This window comes from Amphiprion ocellaris, chromosome 6, assembly GCF_022539595.1.
Source record: "Amphiprion ocellaris isolate individual 3 ecotype Okinawa chromosome 6, ASM2253959v1, whole genome shotgun sequence".
Taxonomy (NCBI): domain Eukaryota; kingdom Metazoa; phylum Chordata; class Actinopteri; family Pomacentridae; genus Amphiprion; species Amphiprion ocellaris.
The window spans coordinates 3826200-3839558 of record NC_072771.1 but is presented as its reverse complement, the minus strand read 5'-3'; the positions used below and the strand labels follow the sequence as shown (position 1 = coordinate 3839558).

Genomic DNA, 13359 nt, shown 5'->3' with positions numbered 1-13359 from the left:
GGCAATTACTTTTTCACATAGGACCAGGTAGGTTTGGATAGCATTTTTCCCATAATACATTAAATCATCATTTAAATTTTGGTTGTCTTTGTCTAATATTTAAATTTGTTGGATGATCTTAAACATTTAAGTGGGGGAAATATTTTAAAAAATAAGAATTTAAGGAAGGGGCAAATACTTATTCACGGCACTGTAGGTTTGCACCAAAACGGAAGATTTTGGTGTCAAAATTTAGAACAAAACTAACTCCAACAGCCCTTTTTTATATTTTGCATCTGTGTAATTAAATGAGAAGTCTTTAACATTTATTCTTCAGTGTCAATAAGCTATTATTCGTAGCTAAACAACTTTTTGAATATTGGATCAGAGAATCAATCATCTCCCAGTTTAGAAAGTCCAACAACTGCTGTTTGTTTTTATATAGATATGTTGGTTTGAGGTTTAATATTTGACATTTTTAACCTGCTCTGACAAGTGTACTCTGCCCTTCACTGAACAAACCAGCAATCAGTCGTTCACAGAAAACGTCTCGGCCAAAACAAAAAATAAACCTCCATGTTAATCTATGTTGGCATAGAAAGTGTTTAATATAAAGACCCAAATGAGAGCTTCATCCTTATGGACGATGTGCAGTCACGACTGAGACGCATCGTTCCACCAAAATCACCTCAGCTGTGACTCTGAAAGTAGTTTGTGAAGGACAGATGAACAAACAAGAGGACCGGAGCTCATCCCCAAACTGCACCATAACGGGAATGAATGACAATCAGTGGATAAAGTCATACAGCAACGGGACAGCTTGGCTTTTCTGCAGGTTTATACCTCAACTCCTGCTTTGGGAGCATAAAAAAGAAGAGACGGCAAGTCTGCAATGACATATAACCATCAGAGGAGGAGAATGTTTGAGTAAAGAGAAGTGAAAGCAGGTGGGGATTGAAAACAAGTAGCAGAGAAAGAGAAAATACAAGCGACTGAGAGGAAAACAAGGGCATGAGATGGAAAAAATAGAAGGCTTTTGTGGGAGATGTGACACAGAAGACGAGGAGAGACGAAAAGAAGAAGATTTTAAACCATCCGAGGGAGGAACGAGCTAATGAAAGCAACGCCGAGTGTCTCAATCTGTTGACAGCTCAGGGTTAAGGGGCTTTTTTTTTTTTTTTGCACTCTCACTTCCCCTGGCGATGCGTGACTGGGCCTCCATGGGCTTTTGTGTCCCCGCGACGTTATGTAAGCCGTGTAGGCCGAACAGATAGACGGCGAACAGAGGACGGGCCTGTGGAGCTGAAGGGACTGCACTGTTTAGAGGCTTGTCCAACTGGATGGAGTACAGCAGCCCACTGATGGGGGGCTGAGGAGAATTCAACCGGGGTGAGAAATTACCGCCGGCCTCTAAGCATAAGCAGAATGAAGGGAAACCTGGCTCCCGGCCAGCCCGTGAATTGAAAATCCATTGTAAAGATCAAGTTAGCCGAAAGTTAGAGAGCAACTTTTTAAGACGAAGCATCCTTCTGGGGCCTCGGAGTTTAATTTCGGTGGAGGAGAAAGAGGAAAAGGTGCTGGATGAGCAACAAACAGAGGGGAAGGAGCGGAAATAAGGGAACAAGCTGGCAAAGGAAGTGGCGGAGCGTAAGAGGAAGCAGAGGAGTTAGAATGAAACCGAGGCATTCTTTCTTCTGCTGACCACGCAGATTTACACCACTTCAGTTTGTAAACATTATCCTGACAATAAAGTGAAGAAAAAGCTGTCAAAGTGGGAATCCACAAGTTCCTCCTTTTGATTTCGAGAACACGCAATACTTCAGAAAATGTCAAACAACAGGATTACTGAGATGTTTTTGGGGGGAATTTTCTAATGATGAGGTTGTGGATTATAGGGGATGCACATTATTATAAACAATTTTATTAACCAAGAATCAGTAGCATTACAAATCAATCAATCGATTAATCATCGACATGAATTAAACACTGCGGGCATAATTTCATATTTTAGATTTTCACAGCAAAAATGTCTGCCACTCAGCAGTCTGACTTGTCTGATGTAGGCTGCAGGTCAAAGCTTGACATGGGCTGTTAATTTCTCACCTTCCGTTATCTCTACGTGTTACCGTTTCAAAATCCACTTCACTATGGAAAACAACCTCCAAGCTAACAAACTATAACACTGAAAATGTCAAGTTTTGCAGATCATTTGTATTGTGCAGTAAAGCAGCCCTGCTTGTTTTTTGTGATTTATCCATGTGGTAATAGCAGCTCGTCTCCCTGCGTGCAAATAGTCCAAGAAAGTCATTCCTCAAAGCTGCATCCTTCCTTTAGCTCCACCCATAACAGTTTAAAGAAATAAAAACAAGAATGATACTGAGGTGCATTTAGACCATTCTGTACAACATATTTGGCTGTCTCGCAAACTCTGGCTTCTTTTTTTAGCACATTAGCTCTGACCTGGAGTCATCAAGCGTCACAGAAGTCTTTGTCATGGCGCCCCTTTGCTAGCTAAACTCCCACAATGCTCTCCGCATGGAGCAGCCTGTCGTCTGAGTAACTGGATCCCAAGGACAGTACAGTAATAAGCACAAACAGCTGAGTCCCTCACCTCAGTAAAAAGAAAAAGCCTCAGATAATGTGCAAAACATTTTCTGACGTACATGCCCCTCGTCTTTTGCTTTATCGGTTAATATATTTTTAATTGGTTATGGTACCAACGGCAATAAATCGATCAGCTGATTATCATCACAGGTACCGAGTCTGTTCGAGGTTACAGGAATTTTTATTTCCCTTTCAGACATGCTTAGTTTAAGAAACAGAATGCAGCAACTTGATGGCCCCACTGCAATGACCAGCAATCATCAACCTTATAGCATGTCCAGGACGCAACCAGAAAAACTCCCAGTCAGCCAACAAGCTGGGGTTTTCCTCACATTTTAAAGAGCCATGACTGACTGAGTTAGTGCCTGAATGACTGATTATTTTACTAATCAGTTCAACAGTAGTGACTGCTTGCAGTATTTTATCAGTGAGAAAAGCGACCAATTCGGTTTCCAGCCTCTAAAATAGCAAAGCTTTGGTTCTTTTCTCTCAGTAAACTGAAATATAACAATCATTGGGGTGGTAGTAATGGTAATTGTCATTTTTTCTATACTGATAAAAAATTTGCTAGTTGCAAGAAAAAGGCCTAAATGGCCTCCTCACCTTAAGGTCTCTGTGGATGATGGGCGTCTTGCATTGGTGAAGGCGAGCCACCGCCTCGCAGGTGTCGCAGAAGATGTGGAGGACCTCGGCCTCGCTGAAACCCACGTTCAACCGCTGGTTCATCTGCTTCACCACCTGACCGGCTGCAAGACAGGGGAGGAACAACAGCTTTACAACTTCATCTATTCCACACAGCTAGAAGGAACGGCGATTCAAATTCAAGATGGTTATTCTGCACATTCCATTACCACGAAAGGGGCACAGAAATGAAGAACTCTAAATGCCTGAACTTTATTCAGAACATAAACATTGGAAAGAGACAGTCTGCCGCAATTACTCAGCTATTAATACTTAGAATGACATAAGAAAACATGATTCAAGAACCAAATGCAATAAGTCACCCTTAATTAGAAAAGCACCTGTCCAGACTACCTGACATATAGTCTACTTATCGTTTTTATACATTTTCTTGAAATGAAAAATATTTATACAAGAGTTAAAATCGCTCTGTAGAGAATTCCACAAGTGAATGCCAACTACACGAGTGCACATCTGCTTTAGGGGAGTCTGTGCTCAACTGATGCCTAAAATGAACTAAAAAACAAATCCTTTTTTAGAATTTTCTGGTAAGATGGATGGATGGATGGAAGGATGGATGGATGGATGGATGGATGGATGGATGGATGGATGGATGGGTAGAGGGATGGAAGGATAGATGGATTTATAGATGGATTTATAGATGGATGGATGGATGGATGGATGGTAGATGGATGGATGTGTAGGTAGATGGATGGATGGATGGATGGATGGATGGATGGATGGATGGATGGATGGATGGATGGATGGATGATGGATGCATGGATACTTCATTAATCCCAAGGGAAATTCAAGTACATATTGTACATAACTAACAATATCTTGACTAAATCTTTACATTTTAATAGTACTGAATTAACATATTGTACAGTCTGAGAGTCAACTCTATAAGTTTTACTGCTCTTTCCTTTAATATAAAGTTTGGCTTTGTGTTGCTCATGTGTCACCACATCCCTACACAGTAACTAAAATCTAAATTTAGGATGAAATTAGCAGAACATTGCATTTTTGTCAAAGGGGTCAATTTATGGAACAATCTCGACGAGGAATCAAAAGAATCTAAGTCGCACGCAAGATTTAAAAATGTAATTAAAACTAGTATATTACTAAAAGACAAAGAAATGAAATAAGAGTATCATAGTGTTTGTTAGAAGAGAAAATGCTATAGTCACTGTTGTTTGTTTTTAGTGCTCATTGTGAACTGACTGTTGGATATAAAGGGGCAGATTACATAAGTTTATTCCTCTTTCTGCTCACTTTCATTCAGAAGTTTAGAAACTTTTGTTTCTGTATTGTATTGAAGTGATTTTTGTATTTTTTTTTCTTTTGCCAATGAATGAAATAAAAATTAATTATGGGAAAAGTACACTTTCTATTGCACTGTGATGTAAAATATACTTTGCTGTGTTCAAAAGAGAAACATTCCATTGGTTTTACATGTAATAGATGAGATTTCCATGTGAGTTTGTGATCTATTATCCCCTTGAAACATCTAAATTCAGACACTGAATACAAAGGCCGTGTGTGGATTCAACACAGGTCCGGTAAACAAATCCCAACATGTTTGGCCACGTAAAGGGCCTTATCTAACCTGATTATTCCCAGTAGCAACCAGAGAAATGTTTTGCATGTAAACTTGTCCGATGAGGGCAAAACTGTGTAAAACATTGAGCCGCCGAGCTGCCGTGATCAATCCAGAGGTCGGATGAAGGACGGAGGCAGCGGAAAGCATTAAGCTATTAGGCATGTTTAAAAAAAAAACAAACAAACTGAAATGTACGTCTAAATAATAAATTATATTAATAATAAAGTGTGAGGGAGTATAAAACCCAGTGGTCCTGTCAGAACAAGTTTATCATTAACAAAGCGTTACCTTTACAGTACTCCATGAGGATCAGGACCTCCCATACGCTGTCTGACACGGCATTGATTGTAGAATCCAGGTAGTTGACGATGTTCTTATGGCCTGACAGCTCTTTCTGCAGATGGGATAGAAACACAGGGATATTCAGAGACCGTTAGCATAAAAAAAGGAATATGAAACTGTTAAGAACACCTACTACACAAACAAAAAGCTACACAACACAAAGCAGTGTTTGATGTCATTACAAAGGATTGGTATATCGGGCAAACACTTCTCGGCTCCTTTCAGTAAAGCCGCTGATTCATGTTTGGACTTGTCGAGTGTTTCTGCTCTCTGCTACTCAAATTAAAGCGAAGCCTGAAAACTGCAGTCTGAAATAATGCGCTCCTCGATTGCATATGCGACAATAAATAAAATATACTGCGCTAACACTCCAGATCCAAAAACCCACTGGGGATTTGAAAGAAATCACAGAACATTCAGCTAAATTACAGCATTTATCTGAGAAAGAAAAGTGTAAAAATAGGAGGAATTCTTGGATTTTCAGCTTACAGTCCTTTAACTAATCATGTGTGATCATCCGTTCGGTTGGAAAACCTAACCAATTTGCCAAAAATAAACAAGGCTTTTACCTTTAATCCTCTTCCCCAGTGGGTTTAGAGGCTTCATAAAATCAAAATTAGACCATTTATCACAGAAAAAAACTGTAAAAACCGATTAAAAACAGGCCAAAAATAGGTCATTGAAGTACTCATCTGCTATATTGTTGTGAAAATTGTGATTTTTCAGCATTATCAACTTATTGGACATGTCTCATTTAAATATTCACCAAAAAATAAACAACTTGCTCCAGTCAGACTCTGACAAAACCAAAAAATTCTGCATTTCTTGGCACAACCATGAAGCCATTAGTGACTCAGTTGTGACTAACAGTCACATGAAAAAAATTCAGGGACTTTTCAGCTGAATTGCAGCAGTGATTACATAGAGCAAATAAGAGATTAAAAGTTTTAGCAGTAAAATATCTATAGCAGGAAGAACCGCCGCTTTTTTCAGAATTGAATAACACCTGTGGGCACTTTCTGTTCTTATTAAATAGTCAAAATAATTCAGCTTACTATCTTTTTAATGATTTATTGCATTCGGACTTTGTTTATTTAAGTTCTCTCTCCGTATGGTATGTTTGCTCTGTATCCATAGAGGTGCAGGACAGGAAAAATTAGCTGATAGTGAGCAAAAAATGTGACAGCGGCAAAAAAACTGCAGAAACTGTTCGGACTTTAGAGGTTTAAAGAGGTCAGGTAAGTCGATTACAATTTTGCGAACATTGAAATCAACTACATTCAAGACATACACTACCATTCAAAAGTTTGGAGTCATTTAGAATTTTCCTCATATTTGAAAGAAAATCAGTTTGTTTCCAATGAAGATAACATTAAATGAATGATAAATCCAGTCTAGACATTGATAATGTGGTAAATGACTATTCTAGCTGGAAATGGCTGATTTTTAATGGAATATCTCCATAGAGGTACAGAGGAACATTTCCAGCAACCATCACTCCTGTGTTCTAATGCTACATTGTGTTAGCTAATGGTGTTGAAAGGCTCATTGATGATTAGAAAACCCTTGTGCAGTTATGTTAGTACATGGATAAAAGTGAGTTTTCATGAAAACATGAAGTTGTCTGGGTGACCCCAAACTTTTGAACGCTAGTGTAGTTCAATTTTAACCAATATAGAGCAATTTCAACTAATATGGACCAACTTTAACTCATTTAGAGCAACTTTAGCTAATATAAAGCAACTTTAGCTAATATAGAGCAACTTTAGCTAACATAGAGCAACTTTAACTAGTGTAGAGCAACTTTAACTAACATAGTGCAACTTTAACTAGTGTAGAACAACTTTAGCTAATATAGAGCAACTTTAACTAGTGTAGAGCAACTTTAAGTAACATAGTGCAACTTTAACTAGTGTAGAACAACTTTAGCTAATATAGAGCAACTTTAACTAGTGTAGAGCAACTTTAAGTAACATAGTGCAACTTTAACTAGTGTAGAACAACTTTAGCTAATATAGAGAAACTTTAACTAGTGTAGAGCAACTTTAACTAACATAGTGCAACTTTAACTAGTGTAGAACAACTTTAGCTAATATAGAGCAACTTTAACTAGTGTAGAGCAACTTTAAGTAACATAGAGCAACTTTAACTAGTGTAGAGCAACTTTAGCTAGTATAGAGCAACTTTAGACTGTACCTTTAGAACAGTAGTGTATAACCTCAAAGAATAAACTTGATTAAAAGTCTACCACCTAACTCCTGTTAAAGTTTTCACACCTACCAGTTTTAAATCTGGAAGAAACACATTCAAGACTGTAACCAACCAAAGAAGGAAAAAAAGACTGCACCCATTTAGAGCTTATCTGAAAAAGGTTCAACCCCCAGCTGAATTCAGACCAGTCTTGCCTCTGCAGCCAGGCTACTGTGTGTGTGGCAAGAGTGTGTGTGTTTTCTTTTTTGTATTCTTTGATGTTCTTACACCATGCTGATCTCTTAACTCCGCTAATCTTTCTTACTTGATTTGTTGGCCGGATTAAAGCATCGCGGTGTTTGTTTGGAGGCTGTTAAACGCCAGCGTGAGACGGGAGGCCACTGTGTGTTGTGGAAACCGACACACCTAAGGCGACGTCCCAACAGGCTGGAACTGTGTCAGTGTTTAAGGTCAGCGGTGTGTGTGTGTGTGTGTGTGTGTATGTGTGTGTGTGGGGGGGGATTACACATTGTTCCAGTTGATGAAGTGGCGAACGGCTGCACAAAGCTGGCTAAACAGCTCAGAGTGAGCTGTTCGCTGACATACTCGGGGTCAAACGTTCAAGACGAGACATCTGCCGCTGCCTGAGTCGCGCTTGTCTGCAGAATAACTGAGAGTATTCAACTTTGAACGACATAAAACACCTTGAATTACTATCATGCCAGTGCCAGCTCCGTGCAATACATCAAAAGTATTTGTCAGTGGACCAGGTGCATTATTACAATGCCACCCAGCGCGCAGCCGAAAACCTCTTGCCAGACTGGAAATGCTGGATAGCAGGACGGGCAGGAAGATGAAAATGAAGCAGTTTATATGCACCTCGCTTTATGAGAGAATGTCTCTTTTATGAGGGCTCGTGTCCCATTTCAAACAGGAATTATGTGCTTAAATTAAATACCTGAAAAGTGAGAACGCCCTCATTCAAGTTTCAGATCGCGAGCAGGGTGTCTTCGAGTGCAAATTAAGTGAGAGAAATCTGTTTTGCAGCCAGAGAAGGATTAGAGCGAACTGCAGCTAACATCAAGAATTAGTTTGGCCTCGCAACTGAACAGCTGAGTATAATCATGTGGAGATTAATAAACGACAAGCTTTGTTCACCTCTGATAAGCTACACGGGTAAATTTCATGTTCAGCAAAGGTCAATTAGGCTCTAGTCTGACACTCTGCAAGTGGATTGCAGGTATAAGCTGCAAATTTTACACAGTTTCAACCTCTCATTTCATTATCTATTGAACGTCGCTACGGTAAAAAACAACATCAACCTCCAAGTAGCAACCTACCACAAAAAAAACTCAAGTTTTTGAAGGCTAGGATTGTGCAGTAACGCTTTTCAGCTAGTTTCTTTGGTAAATTTTCCTTTAAATTGGTAGTGCTAGCCACTTTGCATGCAAATGTCCCAACAAAACAATTAGCTTCATTACTGAACGACATCGGTGCGTGCTGTTCTTAGCCCTGCCCAAGACAACTGCGATCGGTATGAAGAAATACAAACAAGCCAGAAATGTTTTCCCCAAATGCAAAATAATCATGAGGTGAAATCAGACCATTCTACGTAGTAATGTGCCAGTGCTAATTAAGCACTGGTAATAACATATCTGAATTTCCAATACCCTAATTGCTGTTTTTGTAATTTAAAAAACAACTGTGTGTCATGACTATATGTAAAACATGAAGCTCTAGCAAAAAAGATGAGTAGTTTCTTTCTTAAATTATCAAAGTTAATACCAGTCCGTGTCTCCTTGGATGCAATGCAACACCAAATTCCCTTCATTACTATTTTGGGTAAACGACACTGGTGCTCGCTGTTCTTGTTCCTCTCCCAAGATGATTGTGATTGATTTGAGGAAACATTAACACACCTGAACTTTGTTTTTCCCCCTCTATAGCAAAAATGATAGTGAGGTGTGGACAGACCATCTACCCAGTGCAGATTAAGCACAAGTAGTAATACATTTCAACCGCCTATAGCCTAACTGATGTTTTTGTATTTGAACAAAACAACTGTGTCATGACTGTATGTAAAATGTGAAGTTCTAGCAATTAAGACGAGCTGCCAATGTTCTACCAAAACAATTAACCAAAACAATTACCCTCATCACTACTCTCAGTGAACAATGTTTGTTCTTGATTTTCTCAGCGCTACCCAAGACAACTGCAATCGATTTAAAGAAATACAGACATGCCAGAGCCTTTTGTTCCCCCTATAGCAGAATAATAATGAGGTGCAGTCAGACCATTCTACACAGTGCTGTACCAGGGCTGACCAAGTACAGGTAATAATTATGTGTTATTTCATATAACATAATGAGGGAATGTCAGACCATTCTACGTAGTGCTGTACCAGTGCTGACTAAGTACAGGGAGTAATAAAGCCTTATTTCATGTAACCCGCTTGATGTTTTTATAAACTGATAGCAACTGTGTGCAATGATTATATATAAAATTTAGAGCTCTAGCAATACAAACGAGCAGGAAGACTTTCGCCAAATTTGAAGATAACATCTCCAGCTACAGAAAGCAACACTGCGATAATGCGCTCACCATGATAGTGATCTCTCGCTTGTAGACATTCAGGTCCGGGACGTTGTTGACGTACATCCTTTTGAGAGCGCAGCGGACACCGCTGTGCGTACGAGCCAGGAACACCACTGAGAAGCCTCCTGGAAATACACAAGACAAGTTATCAGCATTGTATAGGGGACAAAACTTGCATTAACAAAAATAATGCTCATGTTCCAACAAGATAACAACTGGAAAGAGATTTTATACTTGATACCCGTGGCACCTGGACATGGAAAGTCTAATCATCTATTACAAACTAATTATTCGCTCCAACATCTTATTACACCAGACTGTTTGTGCAGTTCAGTAGAAAAAAAAAGGATGACAGATTGGACTGTCAAGTGTGAATGTGGGGCATACTCTTCAAACACAAAAAAAAACGCATCGACACCAAAATCTTAAACCAATGAGTTATTTCTAAATGCTTCGACAATCTTTTTCTGCTGTGTCACTATGTTTTTGCTGCATTGTGACATCATCATCATCATTCTTGGCTCCAGTCATTGGTCAGCTGCACTCAGGTTTCAAAGGTTTTACTGTCATGTGCAGTAATAAAAAGTTATCAGTGCAATGAATTTGTTATATTGTGGCGTCTCTATATAGTGCCACTTGAAATCAACTCATTCAAACACATTCATCACTTGTATCTACTCAAATATACATATATAACAAATAAGAACATGCAAAAACTGTCAAAAAAAAGTATGTACAGAAAAAAGTGTATTAAAAATGAATGGGCAATACTTATAGTGCTCATCTACTCAGACATATTGAGGGAGACAATATTGAACATACAAAGAATAGTGTAGAAAAAGTGACAACAAATGGACAACGTGCAAATATATACACTAGTTGGTCAGTGATTCATGATCGTGTTTTTGGACCTTCTGAAGACTCTCAGTGCTACAAACTTTGCAAGGTGGTGGCAAGAAATGAGTGTGACTCAGTGTTAAAGTTTCCAAAGACCCTAACATTCCACAAGTGTGGGAGTACTTCAAAATTATTGCAAAAAATATCCGTTAAATAAAAATATAATCCACACACTAGAACCTTTATTTGAAGAACTACTTCATGGTGACATTTTCAGCATGGACACTCCATGAAGTAGTCATTTATTAAAGTGTCTGGGGCACATCTCTACTAGTGTGGGGATTATGTTTTTCTAGATGAGCACTTCAAATTATTAAAAAACAAAAAGGCGGTTTGTGCACTGTGCAAACTTTCATATCACGATGCACAAGCACCTGAATGCTCTACTCTGCAAGAAGCACTACCAGGAAGTTAGCAGGGAGAGCTTTTTAATATCTTTTGTCCTTGTCACAGCTAATTTTTTTATTGAGCATTAATTTAACCAGGTTAGTCCCATTGAGATCAGAGGTCTCTTTTACGAGGGAGACCTGGCCAAGAGGGCAGCAGCATAGTCATATTAAAAACAATAAACAGTAGTTAAAATTAACAGCATTAAAACTTGTACACAGACAAGGTAGACTAATGATTTCACCAGAACTTTAAACTCATTCAGTGTAACAAAGGCTTAAAGTTGAAGTTGAGATTGTAATTTATTGCAAGCAGTAGGCGCAGAAAACCTAAAGGCTTTCTTGCCCAGTTCATATTGTACTTCGGGGACGACAAATTGCAGAGTATCCGTAGATCGGAGATTGTGACTTCCATGTTTCCTTGTTAAAAGACAAGACAAACAGGAAGGAACAATACCTAGAATGGTTCTGTAAATAAACATCAATGACTGAGACGTTGGGCACTTAAAGATATTTATCAATCTTTATCTTTATTGGTCATTGCACATTTTCATATACAACGAAATTTCATTTCATATCTAGTTAACTTTAGAATAGAGCATAAACTACAGCAACCATAAATTTATAAACCTCAAAACTCACAAATCAAACAATTAATTTGAGGGCTTGGAGGAAAACAATCAACTAATCAGTCAAACAGCCACTAGATTAATTGCAGAAAAACAGTCATTAATTGCAGCCCGGCTCAGTGCCAATCAGATAAAGTGAGGATTTATTTAAAAAAAAAAAAAAAAAAAGGTGATATTTCAACAGCAGCAAACTGGTCTCATTTCACAAGCAAGTAGGCTAAGCTCATTTGGACTGCACTGGCCCAACTCCAAGCGGGTCTAATCCTCGGCTAAATGAAGTCATTAAACTGATAAAATACAACAAGAATGAGATATAAAACTCAAACTGCACTTGGTGAGTGGATTTCTGGTGGTGAGAGGAGTTTTTTTTTTTTTTTTTAGTTTAGGTGTCAGCAGGGACAAAGCTGTTTAGTGCCAGTAGCTGTTGTCAACGACCAACTTGTGTGTCTCTCTGGTTGAATGAACACTGTGATGGGACAGTCCATGGTCTCATTAGAGGGGGTTCACTGAGTCACTGAATGGTGGGCATCAAAGTCTGCCGACCGGAGAGCAGAATGAAAGCACCACAATGGCGCGCTTGTTGCTCCGAGAGTTACCTTAGGATAGCTGAAAAACAGCGTGGATGTGGACGGAGCCAACAGGGAGGGCGGCTGAAGTGACCGCTCAGCACAACGGTTTTCATTAAGAAGTCCATCAACGCCGCGTTTAAACAGATCCCAGAAGAGAACAGCGCAGCATAAAGAACCTAGAGTGCAACTAATACCTGGTGCGTCCCCACGAGGACAGTAAACGGAATAAAGCCGACATGGAAGTCAGGCAAAGCAAACACAAGCGAACCGAAGCAGTGTTTGCCTGTGTGTAGTCACAACAGCGAGAGTTACTGTAGCAGACATTATCTGATTAGAAAGGGGGAGCTGATGCCGTTCTGCAGCACAGAACAGGCAGCTAATGAGACAAAGAACAACCTGCTCTGGCAGTGCTGCAGCCGATAATAAAGCAGGGCACGGTACTCAACAGTGTCAATGGAAAACTGCCATGAACCACAGGCAAAGTGACCGTACATTTTGACTTTTTATTTCATTTCAAAAACATCTACAGGTCAAAGAAAGAAAAAATATACAGAACATATCACTATTTCAACTGTCACATGTCACTCTTTCATTCCATTTCCCATGGTTATCTATAATTCTTTCATCTTTTATTATTTATTACTGTCTGCCAGACCTTGTAACAGTCATTACTATTGTCATTACTATGGTATTACGCTATCTCGCCACACGGTGGCGCCTTGCTAATTTGGTAATGGTTAATAGGTCACTCTTCTTGCCTGTTTTTCATGGTTCCTAGTTTCCTGTTGCTTGTGTCATGGACTCGGTCGTGTGTACGCGGACCTCTGTGCTCACTAAAGTAACATGTGGTACAGCTGACATTATTATTTTTATTTCTAAAATAA

General features: G+C 39.2%; 1 protein-coding gene across 1 annotated transcript in view; it reads right to left on the bottom strand.

The window, feature by feature from the left end:
• bmp2k (BMP2 inducible kinase) overlaps positions 1-13359 on the bottom strand; it is an 85025-nt gene that overhangs the window by 39326 nt on the left and 32340 nt on the right. The window contains exons 2-4 of the mRNA XM_023291707.3: positions 10001-10119; positions 5156-5261; positions 3187-3329 (exon numbers count right to left, since the gene is read on the bottom strand). Coding sequence (XP_023147475.2) covers positions 3187-3329; positions 5156-5261; positions 10001-10119 — 368 coding nt within the window. The remainder of the gene's footprint in view (positions 1-3186; positions 3330-5155; positions 5262-10000; positions 10120-13359) is intronic.